The sequence below is a fragment of the Phyllostomus discolor genome, chromosome 5 (genome assembly GCF_004126475.2).
Source record: "Phyllostomus discolor isolate MPI-MPIP mPhyDis1 chromosome 5, mPhyDis1.pri.v3, whole genome shotgun sequence".
NCBI classification, from domain to species: domain Eukaryota; kingdom Metazoa; phylum Chordata; class Mammalia; order Chiroptera; family Phyllostomidae; genus Phyllostomus; species Phyllostomus discolor.
This window is the reverse complement of record NC_040907.2, coordinates 88,834,297-88,847,964: the sequence shown is the minus strand read 5'-3', so window position 1 is coordinate 88,847,964 and position 13,668 is coordinate 88,834,297. Positions and strand designations below refer to the sequence as shown.

The 13,668-nt window shown below is 40.6% G+C and overlaps 1 protein-coding gene across 5 annotated transcripts in view; it reads right to left on the bottom strand.

Moving 5' to 3' along the window:
- RREB1 (ras responsive element binding protein 1) overlaps positions 1-13,668 on the bottom strand; it is a 178,234-nt gene that overhangs the window by 50,800 nt on the left and 113,766 nt on the right. For all 5 annotated transcript variants that reach the window (XM_036026522.1, XM_028511736.2, XM_036026524.1 and 2 more), the window contains 2 exons: positions 13,559-13,648; positions 12,253-12,416 (listed from right to left, as the gene is read on the bottom strand). In XM_036026522.1, coding sequence (XP_035882415.1) covers positions 12,253-12,416; positions 13,559-13,648 — 254 coding nt within the window. The remainder of the gene's footprint in view (positions 1-12,252; positions 12,417-13,558; positions 13,649-13,668) is intronic.

Sequence of the window (13,668 nt, the reverse complement as noted above, 5' to 3'; positions counted from 1 at the left end):
GGGATGTGCCAGGGGTTCAGTTTCACAAATGTGTTTACACTTTTTCTCTACTGCTCCTCAGACCAGAGCTGTTCACCAACCCCAACTCCAGGGTGCAGTTTCAGCCAGATCCCTCACTCTATCCTGCTCTCTCCTGCTCTATCAGTGCCTGTCTCCTTGGTCATGCATGACGGGGAAGGCAATTCCTTCCTCATCTTGGTCTCATGTAAGACCTTGGGTGGAAACACTTTTGATGGATAGAGCTGGGAGGATGATACCTGAAGAACGTTTTCCCCTCAATGTTCCCAATCTCTCAGCCATCCTTCAGGTAGGAGAAGAGTAACATTTTGGCTATTGCATTTTTCCCCCCACTTCTTTGCTGATACTGGAAGCCACTGACCTCAGAACAGAATCAAGGTGCATTTTCCAGTTATTGACTGTCTACTTGGAAAACAGAGGGCCCTTCACTGCTCATCCTGAAGCGCCTTCCTCCTCTCCTGACTCTCTGATGCAGCATAGAAGAGCCTGGCAGGTGGCCTATGTCAATAAGTATCAACCTTTAAAAAATCTTGATTCTAGACCCTGTTCCTAACTACCATGCCTTTGAATCAGTACACCCTAAACACCTCTGAACTATTTTTTCTTTGCCTTCCCTTGTTTTGCTAAAACACATTTTCATTTGTTACAACATGCTTCATAACTTATTTGGCTCCCTGGATACCTATTTATAATACCCACAAAAATGCATCATCTATATACCCATGTAAAAACCACAAATTCTTAAAAAACAAACAAAAGACCTCAGAGGTAGAATGAGTTGATCTCTATCTCACCCAAAGAGAACCCCCTCATTCGTGCAGAGCTGAAACTGGCCTGCCTGGACCTTCCCTGTGTTAATCCAGAGAAGCAAGTAGAAAGTTACCACCTTTCTTTAGATATTTCTTGGCAGGTGTTATATTGGAATGGGCTCTCCTTCCCCAGGCTACACTCCCTCCATTTATTCAATCTTCTCATACAGCCTGGGGTCCCAGTCCCACACCCAGAGCTGGGCCTGTGGCACGGCTCCCTTACCACATGATGAAGCCCATCTGAGGTTGACATTCTCAGAGCCATTACCCCTGAGGGAAGCAATCCTATCTCCACCACTGGAGAAGGCCCTTCTGTGGCAAACAGCTAAAAAACTATAGTTAAGCCAACCCCCAAGACTTAGATTAAGGGTAGAATGGAAACACTGAAGTCACTGGTCACTGAGACCTCTTCTCCCTTCAGCCCTGAGGGAATTAGCTTTAGCGTTCTTAAGATGGCAGAAGCTAGTCATTCACATCCTCTTTCTTCTTACAGAAGAGGAAGAGATGATTATCACCATAATAAGGTGGTGCCAAGTCACTATTTGCTGCTCCTCAGCTGCTTCCAAAAGAGGAACAAGTAATGCTTAGTTAGGCGGGGGTCCTTCAAGAGGTCCTGCTGCCACAGAAACACCTGGGATGCTGGGCGGTGGGAGCAGGGAAGGAGTGCGGAGAAAAGGAAAGACAACACCACACTGGGGAAACATATCACATTATTTAGGGGCCACAAGAAAGAGCTAAGGAGGAACAGGGTACACCAATCAGTACAACTCAGAGAGAAATGAAGAAAATGACTCCAAAGAGAAATGTCACCTGTGAAAACCAATGCCCCTGCCTGACTGCAGCAGTGCAGTCACCGTTTTTTAAACCTGGGATTATGGTGGTACACACTGACCTCTGCTCGCCACAGGTGACACGTCACCAAGTGATGTGCTCCAGGGAAAGGGGCCAAGGTTACTTCTGATCTCAGCTGAACCCTGTAAGATTGCAGACCTCAGTTCTCCCACCTGTAGAACTAGAACAACCCTTCCAGGTGAGCTGGGCTATATATGCATGAAGAATTAAGTGTTAACACCATATACCAAGGAACCCATTATGCAACTGAATCTCTGGTTTAAGGAAATACAAAATCTATCCCCACTGAAGGACAACAAGCTCTCCAACTCAGCATCTAGAAGGACACAGAGGAGAAAGGCCCATGGGCACAACACACACGCCCAAGAGGTGGTGAGGGGAACCCAGCGTGCTGCATATGTATACTGAGATTTCTGCGCAGCTTGTTCAATTTTTAGTGTGTGTCGGGGCGCAGATTTTGTTGCTAATCACCTTCCTTAACAAATCAGAAAAACATTGACAGTGAGTGGGCATGTTTAGATGCTTGCTAGCACCAGCTTGTTCAGCCCAAACAGGTTGGACAGGTTGAATATTTAAACAAAGGAGGAAAAATGCAAGGCATAAACCAGGACATGCTGAGGTGGGACTGTGGCCAGCATCTGCAGGTTTACCTCTGTGATCTGACGCTGGTGACCAGGCTCGTTATCCTCTTTACTTCAATACTTTTGTATTTTAACACTAAACTGGACCCACACTCAGGATCTATTCAAAGTGCTTAGGACAGCAGAGAGCAGCATGGTGGGAGAGGTGTATGGGCACTCTGGAGCAGCGGCCAGCTCTCCACTCCTCCCCCTACCCCCAGCAGACACATACCTTCCTTTCTGTGACCTAATTTCTAGCTCTCACAAATGCCAGGCTGTTCAAGTGCAGGCAAGCTGAGGTGCTCCAGACTGTGATGCCATTCATCAGTCTTCCCTGGTGCAACTGAGCTTTTGAAATATTTCAACAAGATATGTCAAAATGACCATACTGCCTAGATGCAAGAACTTTTTTTTTTTTGCATCGGCTTAATCTCCAAAAAACAAACACACAAACACAACCTCTGCCAAAACAGAAGAAGACCTGACTTATAAACATCAGTATCCAGTCAGCCAAATGATAATAAACTATTTAATTATGAAGAAGGTTGTAAATTCGAGAATCATTTCGAGGATGAAAAAGGCTTCCCTGGTGTGCTGAGCTTGGGTAGTCTTATGAGTGAGCTCTTTGGCCTGTCCTTCAGAGAAAATGCAGACTCAAAAGTGAGCACATTTTTCAAAATATCCTTTCAAAGAAAAATAAACTGTTTGATTGTTAATGGATACTGGAAAAGGAAAAAAACAGTGGAAGGGAAAATGTTTGAGAGTGTCAACGAACACAAAAGAGGCAGTATGAGAGACTATCAATTGAAATGGGTCGACTTTCAGTTTTGCGATTTCCTTATGCTTTTTATCTTATCTGAATAATAAAATCCTGTGGCAAGTCACTCTGACCTGTTCTTATTTTTAAACTTAGGTACAACTGACACAGCATTATATTAGTCTCAGGTGTACAACATCATGATTCGTTATTTCCACTGACCTGTCCTTTTTCTCAGGGAACAGTGGCAGCTTCCTACTTTGTGCAGATTTCTAAAACGTAAAGAATTCTGAAAGGGACCACGGATGCTCATCTGATAGTATAAGTGCTAATCTACGTGAAAAATGTAAGAACACCACAAAACAAGAAATCCCCAAAAAGGTGTTCAAATAATAAAGATCTGCACAATTTGATAAAGGAAATTTAGGCATAAGGCACTGAGCTGTGATACGCTGTTCTCGGCCTGTTTGGTACCATCAAGGTTGAACAGAGTCTATTTTCCTGGCCTTGAAAACACACTTGTTTACCAGCATGGAGAGGGACTGATGCATTACCGTGAGTTTTCCTAAGGGAGACGAGAAGGGAGGGGAACTACAATTGAAAATCTTAGAGGCTTGGGTATATATTATAGTATTTAATTCTGACAATAACACAATCTGTGAGCAAAATGTTGCCCTGTTAAAGATGAAGAAAAGAAGGCTCCCTTCGCCATTCATGGAGCATCTTTATATTGGCCCTACCAGAGAGGACACACAGACAGGCTGCCTTTACATAAACCACTACTGAAGTTAGAATAAAAGCAAACAGGTTTCAATTCCAGTGAATGAGATGTTAAGAAAGGCTAAAAACATTTAATTATCATCAAAGAGCAGCAAAGAATTTTTTTCTGGTTAAAAAGAGAAAAGTTTCAACGCTTGTTAAAGAAATGTTTTTTAAACTGTACCTGAAGTATGTCTATTTCAGTACACAGAGTACTAAATGTAGAGAAACTGTCTGGATACCCAGGAAACTATCAAATATTCACTGAACACCCATCACATGCAAGGATCGCATGTCCAGGCCAGTTCACATGGTTACCCTGTTGTGTACACTAACTCATGTGGACTAGCACAATGGATTCCTTTGGTCAGGAGAGCCAGCATCTGGTGGTAAGACTCATTTCAAGGTGGAACTAGCTGAGCCTTTGAGTGGTCAGCTCCACTCCTGAAAAGCAGCAAGTACCAGTGATAGGTACAGTGTGTCTTTAAACTTGATATTCCCACGACAGAGGTTCACGGAGCCCTTCTTCTTGTTAGGCTTTGAGGCTAAAGCAGTGACTATCCCCTTCCAAGTCACTGTCCTACCTCTGCTCCTTCTGTCCTTTAATTCTGGCCACCTGTTCAAATACCCAAGTTCAGTTGTGCATGCCAGGGGCTGGCTCCGCCTAAGCATCAGAGAGCAGCGCACTCAATTCAGAGACATCACGGCCTCATTTGTCATGGAGTGGGTCACACTGCTATGCAGCGGATGTTTTCTTCCAGCATAACAGGAACACACAAACCTCTGTTTCTGAAGACTGCCCATGACCCAACACCATCCTCAGGGTCTATGTTCCTTACTCAGCAACAGAAAAAGTCACGCTCACTGCGTGACAAAAGAAGTCCACGGCAAACAACTAGAGGATGTTCCAGGGGGTTCCCTCCCTCCTCTTCACCCTTCTGATGCCACAGGAGAAATGAGTACACATCCCTGCTCTCTGGAGAACAACTGGGGAAGTCAGTCAGGAAAGTTTGCTCCTGCCAGAGTCTTCAGAGTGTTCTCACTGTAACACCCATTCCACAACTGTCTTTACAGCTTAAAAGCCTATAGTTTGTAAAATGAGGAGCAAAGTGGGAGTTAATTTTCTATTTTCCCAAGGCAGTTACAGTTTACAACAAACAAACAAATACAAATAAACAAAGGACACCCATTTCAGAGACAGGATTTCTTCCAAATGAGGTCTGTTTCAATCCTGTCTGTCAAGTATCATCACTTCTTCACAGCTCTGCAGCCCAGCACTTTCTGGAAAGTTTTGTGAATCGCCAAGCTCAGTGCCCTTTTTCCTACATCCAGCTCTCCTGAGGGCGGGCTCTGGCTCAGTTTCCCAAGTTTGTTTTGGAAGACAAGCACTGCTCAATCCAAATTTTCAACATGGGAGCAACTGATAAAGAGTTCTGGGAAGTTAAAAAAGCTGGAGCCACAGTGATGTTTCCATGATACATATTTTGTACTTGATGGCAACCTGTTACTCTGCTCAGGAACTAGGCTGTGGTTAGAAAGGTTTGGGATAAAGGATTTTCAAACCTCAAAAACACAAAAATCCGCAGACAGGGAAGTGGCAGCTTGAAATATTATTCCAGATACAGTAATAAGCTGAGATGGTCTCTTCCCCATCCTTTCTCAGAATGAGCTGGAATTTGCATCACCCTTGTCTCCCTAGTTACCAAATATAGGATTACTTTGCAAATATAATTTAAATTTATTGACTAGAATTAAATTGTAAGAAGTCACGGACTTGATCGGAGCTACAGTGCAACTGTCAACATGAGCACACCCCTAACATAATAAGCTACGGATTCTATGAAGTTTATTTTCTTTACTAACAGTTCAGCTGAGGTAGGTGCTAACAGTCTTCTCATCAAACTAAGATAAAGGAAACTTAATAAAAAGATGGACTCACCTTATAAACAAAGATAACTAACAAAAAATGATTAGTGGTCAAAGGAAATAAAGTGAGTTGTTCTACGAAGTGGGTGACTACAGAGAGTACCTCAATATCAGTTAAGAATAACCTGAAACTGAAGGATGGCATTCCTGGGGTCCTCATTATACGTGCTGTGGGATGTGTAATGAGCCCTCTGCCAGCTGCGGCAACACAGATCTGGGGTAGAGCCCAGACGTGTCTCCCACAACAGCCACTCACAGTAAACACTGGCAGGCAAGGCTCCCCTGGAGGAATGTGCACACGCAGAGATATGTGTCACATGTGCATGTGCAGGTGACCTTCAGACAGGGTTGGGGGAGGGGGTTGAACAGGAGGCCAGGGCAGGTGCACTATGTGCTTCAAAATGCACTGTGCTCCAGAGCAACCTTGTGGAATTCAGCCTTGGAGAAATGCATCTTGAAATCCACACAACAGGAGCCCTGTCACAGCAGGGGCCCTACTCAATCTGTGGTGTTCAGAGGAGAGACTGAGAATCAGAGAGCGCAGGAAGCTGACAGAAGAGTAGGGTCTAGAGCAAGCAGATTATTAACAAGATGCACACAGACACTGGCAGGCAGGGCAGCGTGCTTAGGGCTCTCAGGGAAGCACAGGCTGCAGGGTCTCTAACCACACGGCTCAGCAGGGGCTCCAGGCCCCAGCCAGCTCTGGCTCTCCTCAATCCTAGCTGATCCGCAGACTTCAGGCAGCAGAAACAACAAAAGGAAAATGAGAAGAACAACTCTGGTCTTCAGCACAAAACTCACATTCGACTGACTTCCTTCCATGCTTTCAAAATCAAGTGAGGAGGATGCAGCTAATCAGTTTGGGTTTTCGCGATTCGATTTTGTTTCATTCCTGCACACTCACGTCCCAGGGCAGCTCTGGCCCCTGATTAATGTTACACAGGTATCTGCCCACCATTTGAGTTTCAGATTCTAGCACGGATCCACTAGGAGAAATAAATCTAACTCTACTCTCTCTGGCAGATTTTTGTAACTGTTTTCACATTTTCATAATTTTTTTCAAAAGCCCAGTTTCACCAACAAATAAAGATGTTAATCATTGTGATCGATTACCAAAACCCAAATATTCTTTTAACCCATTATTTGCAATTTTCTGCAGAGAACATAAAATAAATGCAGTGTGATAAACTCAAATATTCTAAGTAAGTTTTGTTATTTAAGTTATATATTTCAAGTAGCAAAAAGCAAAACAAAAACAACCTCTTAATTTATTCTCTGGATTTTATGAATGCTTACTTGGTATTTCCCTCCGTGGCACATAATAATAGTATTAGCGACCATTAATTTATAAGCACTACTTAACAAACATCACTCAAAATGCTCTGCATCTACTGGTTCTGAGTCACCACAATGCTCCCATGTTAGTACAGGTATCACTGCCATCTACAAAGGAGGCAACTCAGGCATGGAGAGTCAAATGACCTGTCCAGGGTCACAAAGCTAAGAGCGGCGCACCTCTTACAGATGATCGCAGGGTGCCTTCAGCTCTGACAACACAAACTCAGAAGCGCCCTCCACCGCAGACATTTCCACAGCACAGCATAAGCCTTCAGAAAGTTTTCATAAACACTGCATTCTTGAGCACAAGTTCTAAATGAGATTCTACCTCATCTTACCACTTTGTTAAATAAAGTACAGACATATTAAGAGATTTCTTCACAGTTCTGCAGAATTAGAACTAGCACTTGGTCCCCAATAATTAGCCCTCTCCTCTAAATCAGGGTGACTCATAATAAATAAAGTTAGAACAAAACCCAAAATTATACAACCACCAAGGCCTGCTTTAAAAAATATATTTAGAAGCAGTAATATACCCACAACTCCAGTATACACTGTTCATGAGTGAGAAATGGATCTTAATTAAAAAATGTGCAACTCCACTGACTTTACAGAATAAAAACAGATTATGGGGGTGGGGGGGGGCGGAATACTAAGAACTGTAAGCCAACCAATTAGATAACATTAATGGCCAAATTCCCAGAAAAGACATAAACTACTGACACTGACTCAAGAAGAAATAAAAAATGTGAACACACCTATCACAAGTAAAAAGAATAAATTAGTAATTTAAAGACTTTTCAGAAAGAAAAGCCCACATGGCTCCATCAGTGAATTCTACCAAATATTTAAAGAATTAACAACAACTCTTCACAAAGTCTTTCAAAAAACAGAGGTATAGGAAATACTTTATGAGGCTTGTATTATTCTGATACAAAAGCCAGTTAAGGACATCCTAAGAAAAGAATACTACAGACCAGTGTCTCTCATGAATACAAATAAAAAATATTTAACAAAATACTAGCAAATCAAATCCATCAATATATGAAAATGATTACACATTGTGACCAAATGGGCTTTTATCCCAGGAATAAAGTTAGTTTAAGACCCAAAAGAGAACAGAACCTTTAAAGGACAAACTCAACTTGACCATCTCAGTAGATACAGAAAAAGTATTTGACAAAATCCAACACCCTTTCATGATTAAAAAAAACCTCAGCCGACCAGGGATAGAAAGGAACCTCAAAACCGATAAAGGGCATTTATGAAAAACCCACAACTACCACCATATTTAATGGGAAAAGGCAGAATGCTTTCTCCCTAAGATCAGAAACAAGACAAAGATGTCCATTCTCTTCACTTCTGGGTTAACACTGTAGTGGAGGATCCAGTGAGGGCTAGCAGGCAAGAAAAATAAATAAAAGGCACCAGATTAATTTCAAAGAAAGAAATAAAACTATCTCCACTTGCAGATGACATGATCTTGTATACAGAAAAGCCTAACAAATTCACTAAGTAACAATCAGAATGAGTAAACAAGGCCAGCAAAGTTGCAGGAAGTGAGATCAATACAAAGTTTGAATTGTATTTTATTTATTTTTAGAGAGGGAAGAGGGGAAGAGAGAGAGAGAGAGAGAGAGAGAGAGAGGGAGCAAGAGAGAGAAACATCAGTGTGCAGTTGCTGGGGGCCATGGCCTGCAACCTAGGCATGTACCCTCTGACTGGGAATCGAACCTGCGATGCCTGGTTTGCAGCCTGTGCTCAATCCACTGAGCTACGCCAGCCAGGGCTTGAATTGTATTTTTATACACTAGCAATGATTATTTTTTACACAGAATCAAAAAATAAAATTAGAAAACAATTCCACTTAGAATACCATGAAAAAGAATAAAACACTTAGGAATAAATTCAACAAAATATAAAACCTGCACTCTGAAAAAATTATAAAACGTAGTTGAAAGAAATCCATAAGATCTACATAAATGGAAAATACCCTACGATCAAAAATTTAGTATTATGATGGCAATGCCCCCAAATAGATCTACATGTTTTGCAATCCCTATAATTATTCCAGCTGCCTTTTTTGAAAAAACTTACAAGCTAATCCTAAAATTCATATGGAAATGGAAGCAACACAGAATAGCCAAAACAATCCTGAAAAAGTTCTAAGTTAGAGATCCATACCTCCTGATTTCAAAACTTACCAAAAAGCTACAGTACTCAATATGTCAGCCTCAAGAAAAGACATGTAGACCAGTGGAGCAGAACTCAGAGTACAAAATATAAATCCTTACATTTAAGGTCATTTGACAAGAGTGGCAAGACAATTCAATGGGGAAAGAAAAGTCTTTTCAATAAACAGTGCAAAAGACTGAACTCAGACCCCTTCCATATACTATATGCAAATATTAACCCAAAATAGATCATAGACTTAAATGTAAAAATTAAAATTACAAAATTCATGAGATTTCAGTTCATATCTATTAAGATAGCTATAACAAAAATGACAAGTAACAAGTGTTAATAGAGATGTGGAAAAAATGGAACCTTCATACACTGCTGGTGGGAATATAAAATGATGGCTCAGCTGCTTTGGAAAACAGTGGGACAGTTCCTCAAAATGTTACACATAGAGTTACCACGTGATTCAGTAATTCTAGTTCTAAGCATCTATACAGGAGAAATAAACACAGGCATCCACAAAAAGAATCTGTTCAATAAAGTTCACAGCAGCATTATTCATAATAGCCAAAAAAGTGGAAATGACTCAAATGCTCATGAATTGAAAAGACAAGTAAAATGTATCATCAGATAATGGGCCATTATTTGGCAATAAAAAAGAATGAAGTACTAACATATGGTACAACATAGAGGAATCTTGAAAACATTATGCCAAGTAAAAGAAGCCAGTCACAAAAGACCACATATAATTCCATTTGTATGAAATGTCCAAAGCATGAAAACCCAGAGACAGAAAGTAGATTAGTGTTTTACTAGGGCTGGAGGGTGGGAAGTAAGGGGAAGTGACTACTTATAGGTATGGGTTTCTTTTGGGGATGATGAAAATATCATAAAATTGATTATTCCATGAATATACTAAACACAATGAATTGCATACTTTAAATGGGTTAAATGTAATGTATGGTATATAAACTGTATCTCATAAAGATGTAAACAAATAAAATAGAAATTGCTCAGCCTAGTGCCAGACACAGAGTGCACCACAGCTTTAGTGACAATTATTTGTAAAATGCGTTGTCAGAGACACCACTATTGAAGGCAGTAACCATGCCTTTTATAGGTATATTTAATAGGTGTCATATTCAAAAACAGATATTGTCTCAAAGTAGAAATTTGCAAATCAGAAGTGACTGGGCCCAACGCCAGAGATGGCTAGTGCAGGATCACATGCAGTACGGGATTAGGGCTAAAGCAGCCAAGAGGAGGGTACTTCTCACTAATGCGCCCCATTGTCTTCTGCCAATTTGCAGGTGGCCCCTGGGGAATCCACTGAGCAAGTTCAGTAGGAGAAAGCACGGGAACTGCCCCAGAAGGCACAGATAATAATGCCTTTAGGGCCAGATTTTAGGAGGGTGAATAAGTAAGGGAGGACTTTTGGTGGGAGGAAGCGGGAGGTAGGATGGCAGGAAAAACAAAACAAAATGGCAAAGAGAAGGCAAGATGATACTAATGGGCTGCTATGGTGGTAAAAAAGCAAAAATCTAAAAATGTAAAATATACTAAAAAATGGCAACAGTATTCACTTCCTTCTTTGTACCCAAAAATACTTGTAGGAGAAAATGAGGGGCAAAGAGAGAGATGTGAAGTTTTTAAATGGAAAGAAAACTAAAACACATTGTAACAAATTCTTTAAAATATCTGTACTTTCAGAAAGTCATATTATATGCTAACTTATAGGAGTTCCGACTGTGAAATTCATAGGCTTTAAATTTTTGCAGCATTACTTAGAAACACGAGTAATAGCATTTACCAAGTGCTTACCATGTGCTGGGATGGTGTGCTGAATTTATTTTCTAACCCTCATCCTGGTGTTCAGTATTAATAATCTCATGTTAAAGAAGAGGTAACTGAGGTACAAAGGTTAAGTAAGTTGCTCAAGAATAGAAAATCTACAAGTGGCAGAGTTGAAATTTGAAATCAGGTGCCCAATTTCAAAGTCCAGAAATTTACTATCATACACACTCATATGTCCCAAGTACACCATCAGTGGTTCATAAAACAATTTAGGTGGAACAGACTGGACCATCTGATATTAGTATTTATCTATAATGAAACATCAATTTCACAATACTTATATAAAGCTTTCTTTTCAAACAAATATGTAAAAAAAAGATGTTAGTCAACTTTTAAAAAGAAAACAGCATAATGAAGGGAATATGGAAAAAAATTGCCTGATTTTCTGAGAAGCTGAAATTCTGAGTACCTTTAAAAAATCTTCCCCGAGTTCTAATATTCTTAAAATGTTGTTTTTTTAAAAAAAGCATTTAAAAAGTCTGTTTTAACCCCTCAAAACATATGCAACCATCCTATAAAGTATATTTTCCATTGGTTCATCCCACAAAATTTTAATAGGCCTACCACTGAGCTCCCTCCCACTTCTGAGTGAGCCTCTTTCTCCCTCAAGAAAGTAAAAATTCCTGATATTTATCAGATTTCTTATTTTTTCATTCTATACTATCTTACCCTGAAGCTCCAGGACCATACAACTTAACTATTTATTCAAAGGTCCTAGAAATTTTTCTTAAGACAAAGACTTGCAGGGAACCTAGTAGGGATATGCAACTAGTTTTTAAAAGGCAAGGGTTACTGTGCTATTCCTTGAGGGCTCCTCTATATCTGATAAGCTGCCTACCTCTGGCACCCAAATAAAGAAACTGCAATTGGCAAAGGGGGAGGACTCTGTTTCATCCTAGTCCCCAAAGGGCCAAAGACCTAGCCCAGGTACTTCAGTTTCCCATGAAGAGACACCTCTAATACTTTGGAGATAGTATCACAGGCAAACAAAACCATCTCTAGCTTTTCCATACAGTGAACAGGTTCAGAACTCTTAATGTTTTTAGGCAAGTCCTCTTTCTGATGATGGCTCAGAGTCCGCTTTACTTTTTGTCAACCTCCAGATGCCAGTCACCAGGCCAAGGTGGCCCTTACCCACCTGTGCATGTTCCCATTGGTGGTAAAAGACTGGCCACACACAGTGCACTTATAAGGCCTCTCGCCAGAGTGCACCAGCATGTGGCGATCCAGGGAGCTGGCTGAGCTCAGCGACTTCCCGCAGATGCTGCATGAATGGTCTGCCCCTCCAGTGTCCGTGTTGTGCTGCAGAAAGCAATCACCACAGTGGTCACTTCAGGTGGGTCAAAACTTGAAAACGCAAATTTAGATGTAATAAAACCAGTAAAAGTTCTCAGCTATTTTTTTTCTGTTTCCTTTTAAATATCTTCCCAAATGTCAAAATCTATCAGGAACACAGGCAAATATGTATTCTGTACAATTTTCTTCTATCCCCATGTTTGTTTTGAAATGTACTTCTGCAAGGCTCAGAGAGCTGGAATCTTTGAAGGTCTTTCTTGGAGACACATACAGGTTAACTGACCACATATATCACATGAACAGGAAGACTCAACTATGAAGCAAGCATGCGAAATATGGTCTTCATGTTAAGTCAGTATCCATTCCCCAGGCTTGCTGTAAGGGGAAGAGAACTGAAATCTGCACAGTTCAGAGAGGCCTAACAGTTGAAACATGTTAAGAAGGAATCTTTTTATCCAAACCCAGTTATTAATGTTATTATTCAGTACCATGTTATAATTTTTGTAAAATATTTTATTTATTTATTTTTTAGAGAGGGAAGGGAGGAAGATAGAGAGAGAGAGAGAGAGAGAGAGAGAAAGAGAGAGAAACATCAATGTGCGGTTGCTGGGGGTTATGGCCTGCAACCCAGGAATGTACCCTGGCTGGGAATTGAACCATGTTATAATTTTAACAATGTCACTCTTTCACTGTTCCAGATCTATCAACAATCCGTCATGAATCAGTCATAGCAGGTGAAGGAGAAGGAAAATATCTCATTATAAAGGAGAAAAGCCAAGAGATTCTCAAATCAAGTCAATTCCTTGTTGCACGACATAAGGTTGTAACACTGTAAAGAGTAGGGGTCTACACCTACAGTCTCACTGTACTGTAAGGGGACTTGGTTCATACTGACAAGTCATGTATGATGCAAAGCCTTCTGTCATATGTGGTCAGTTAATGTGATATTTGCTAAATTCTGAAAAGGTATTTTGTATTGACCTGGGACTTTGTCTCTATTACAAGGCCACAAAAATTATTTCATAACCACCTCTCAAAATAATTAAAATATTAAATCTAAATTAAACAGCCACAATTCATACACTGAGATCGAATCATCTTGCCCTCTTAATAAATGATTACAACAAAAATATAAAAGTAGTGCAAACCTGACGAATGTGCATAGTTAACTGATGCTGTGTAGTGCAAATCTTTTCACACAGGGGACAGTTATAGGAAGACTTCTCCTCTTTCGTTTCCTGAAAAGATATAATAAAAG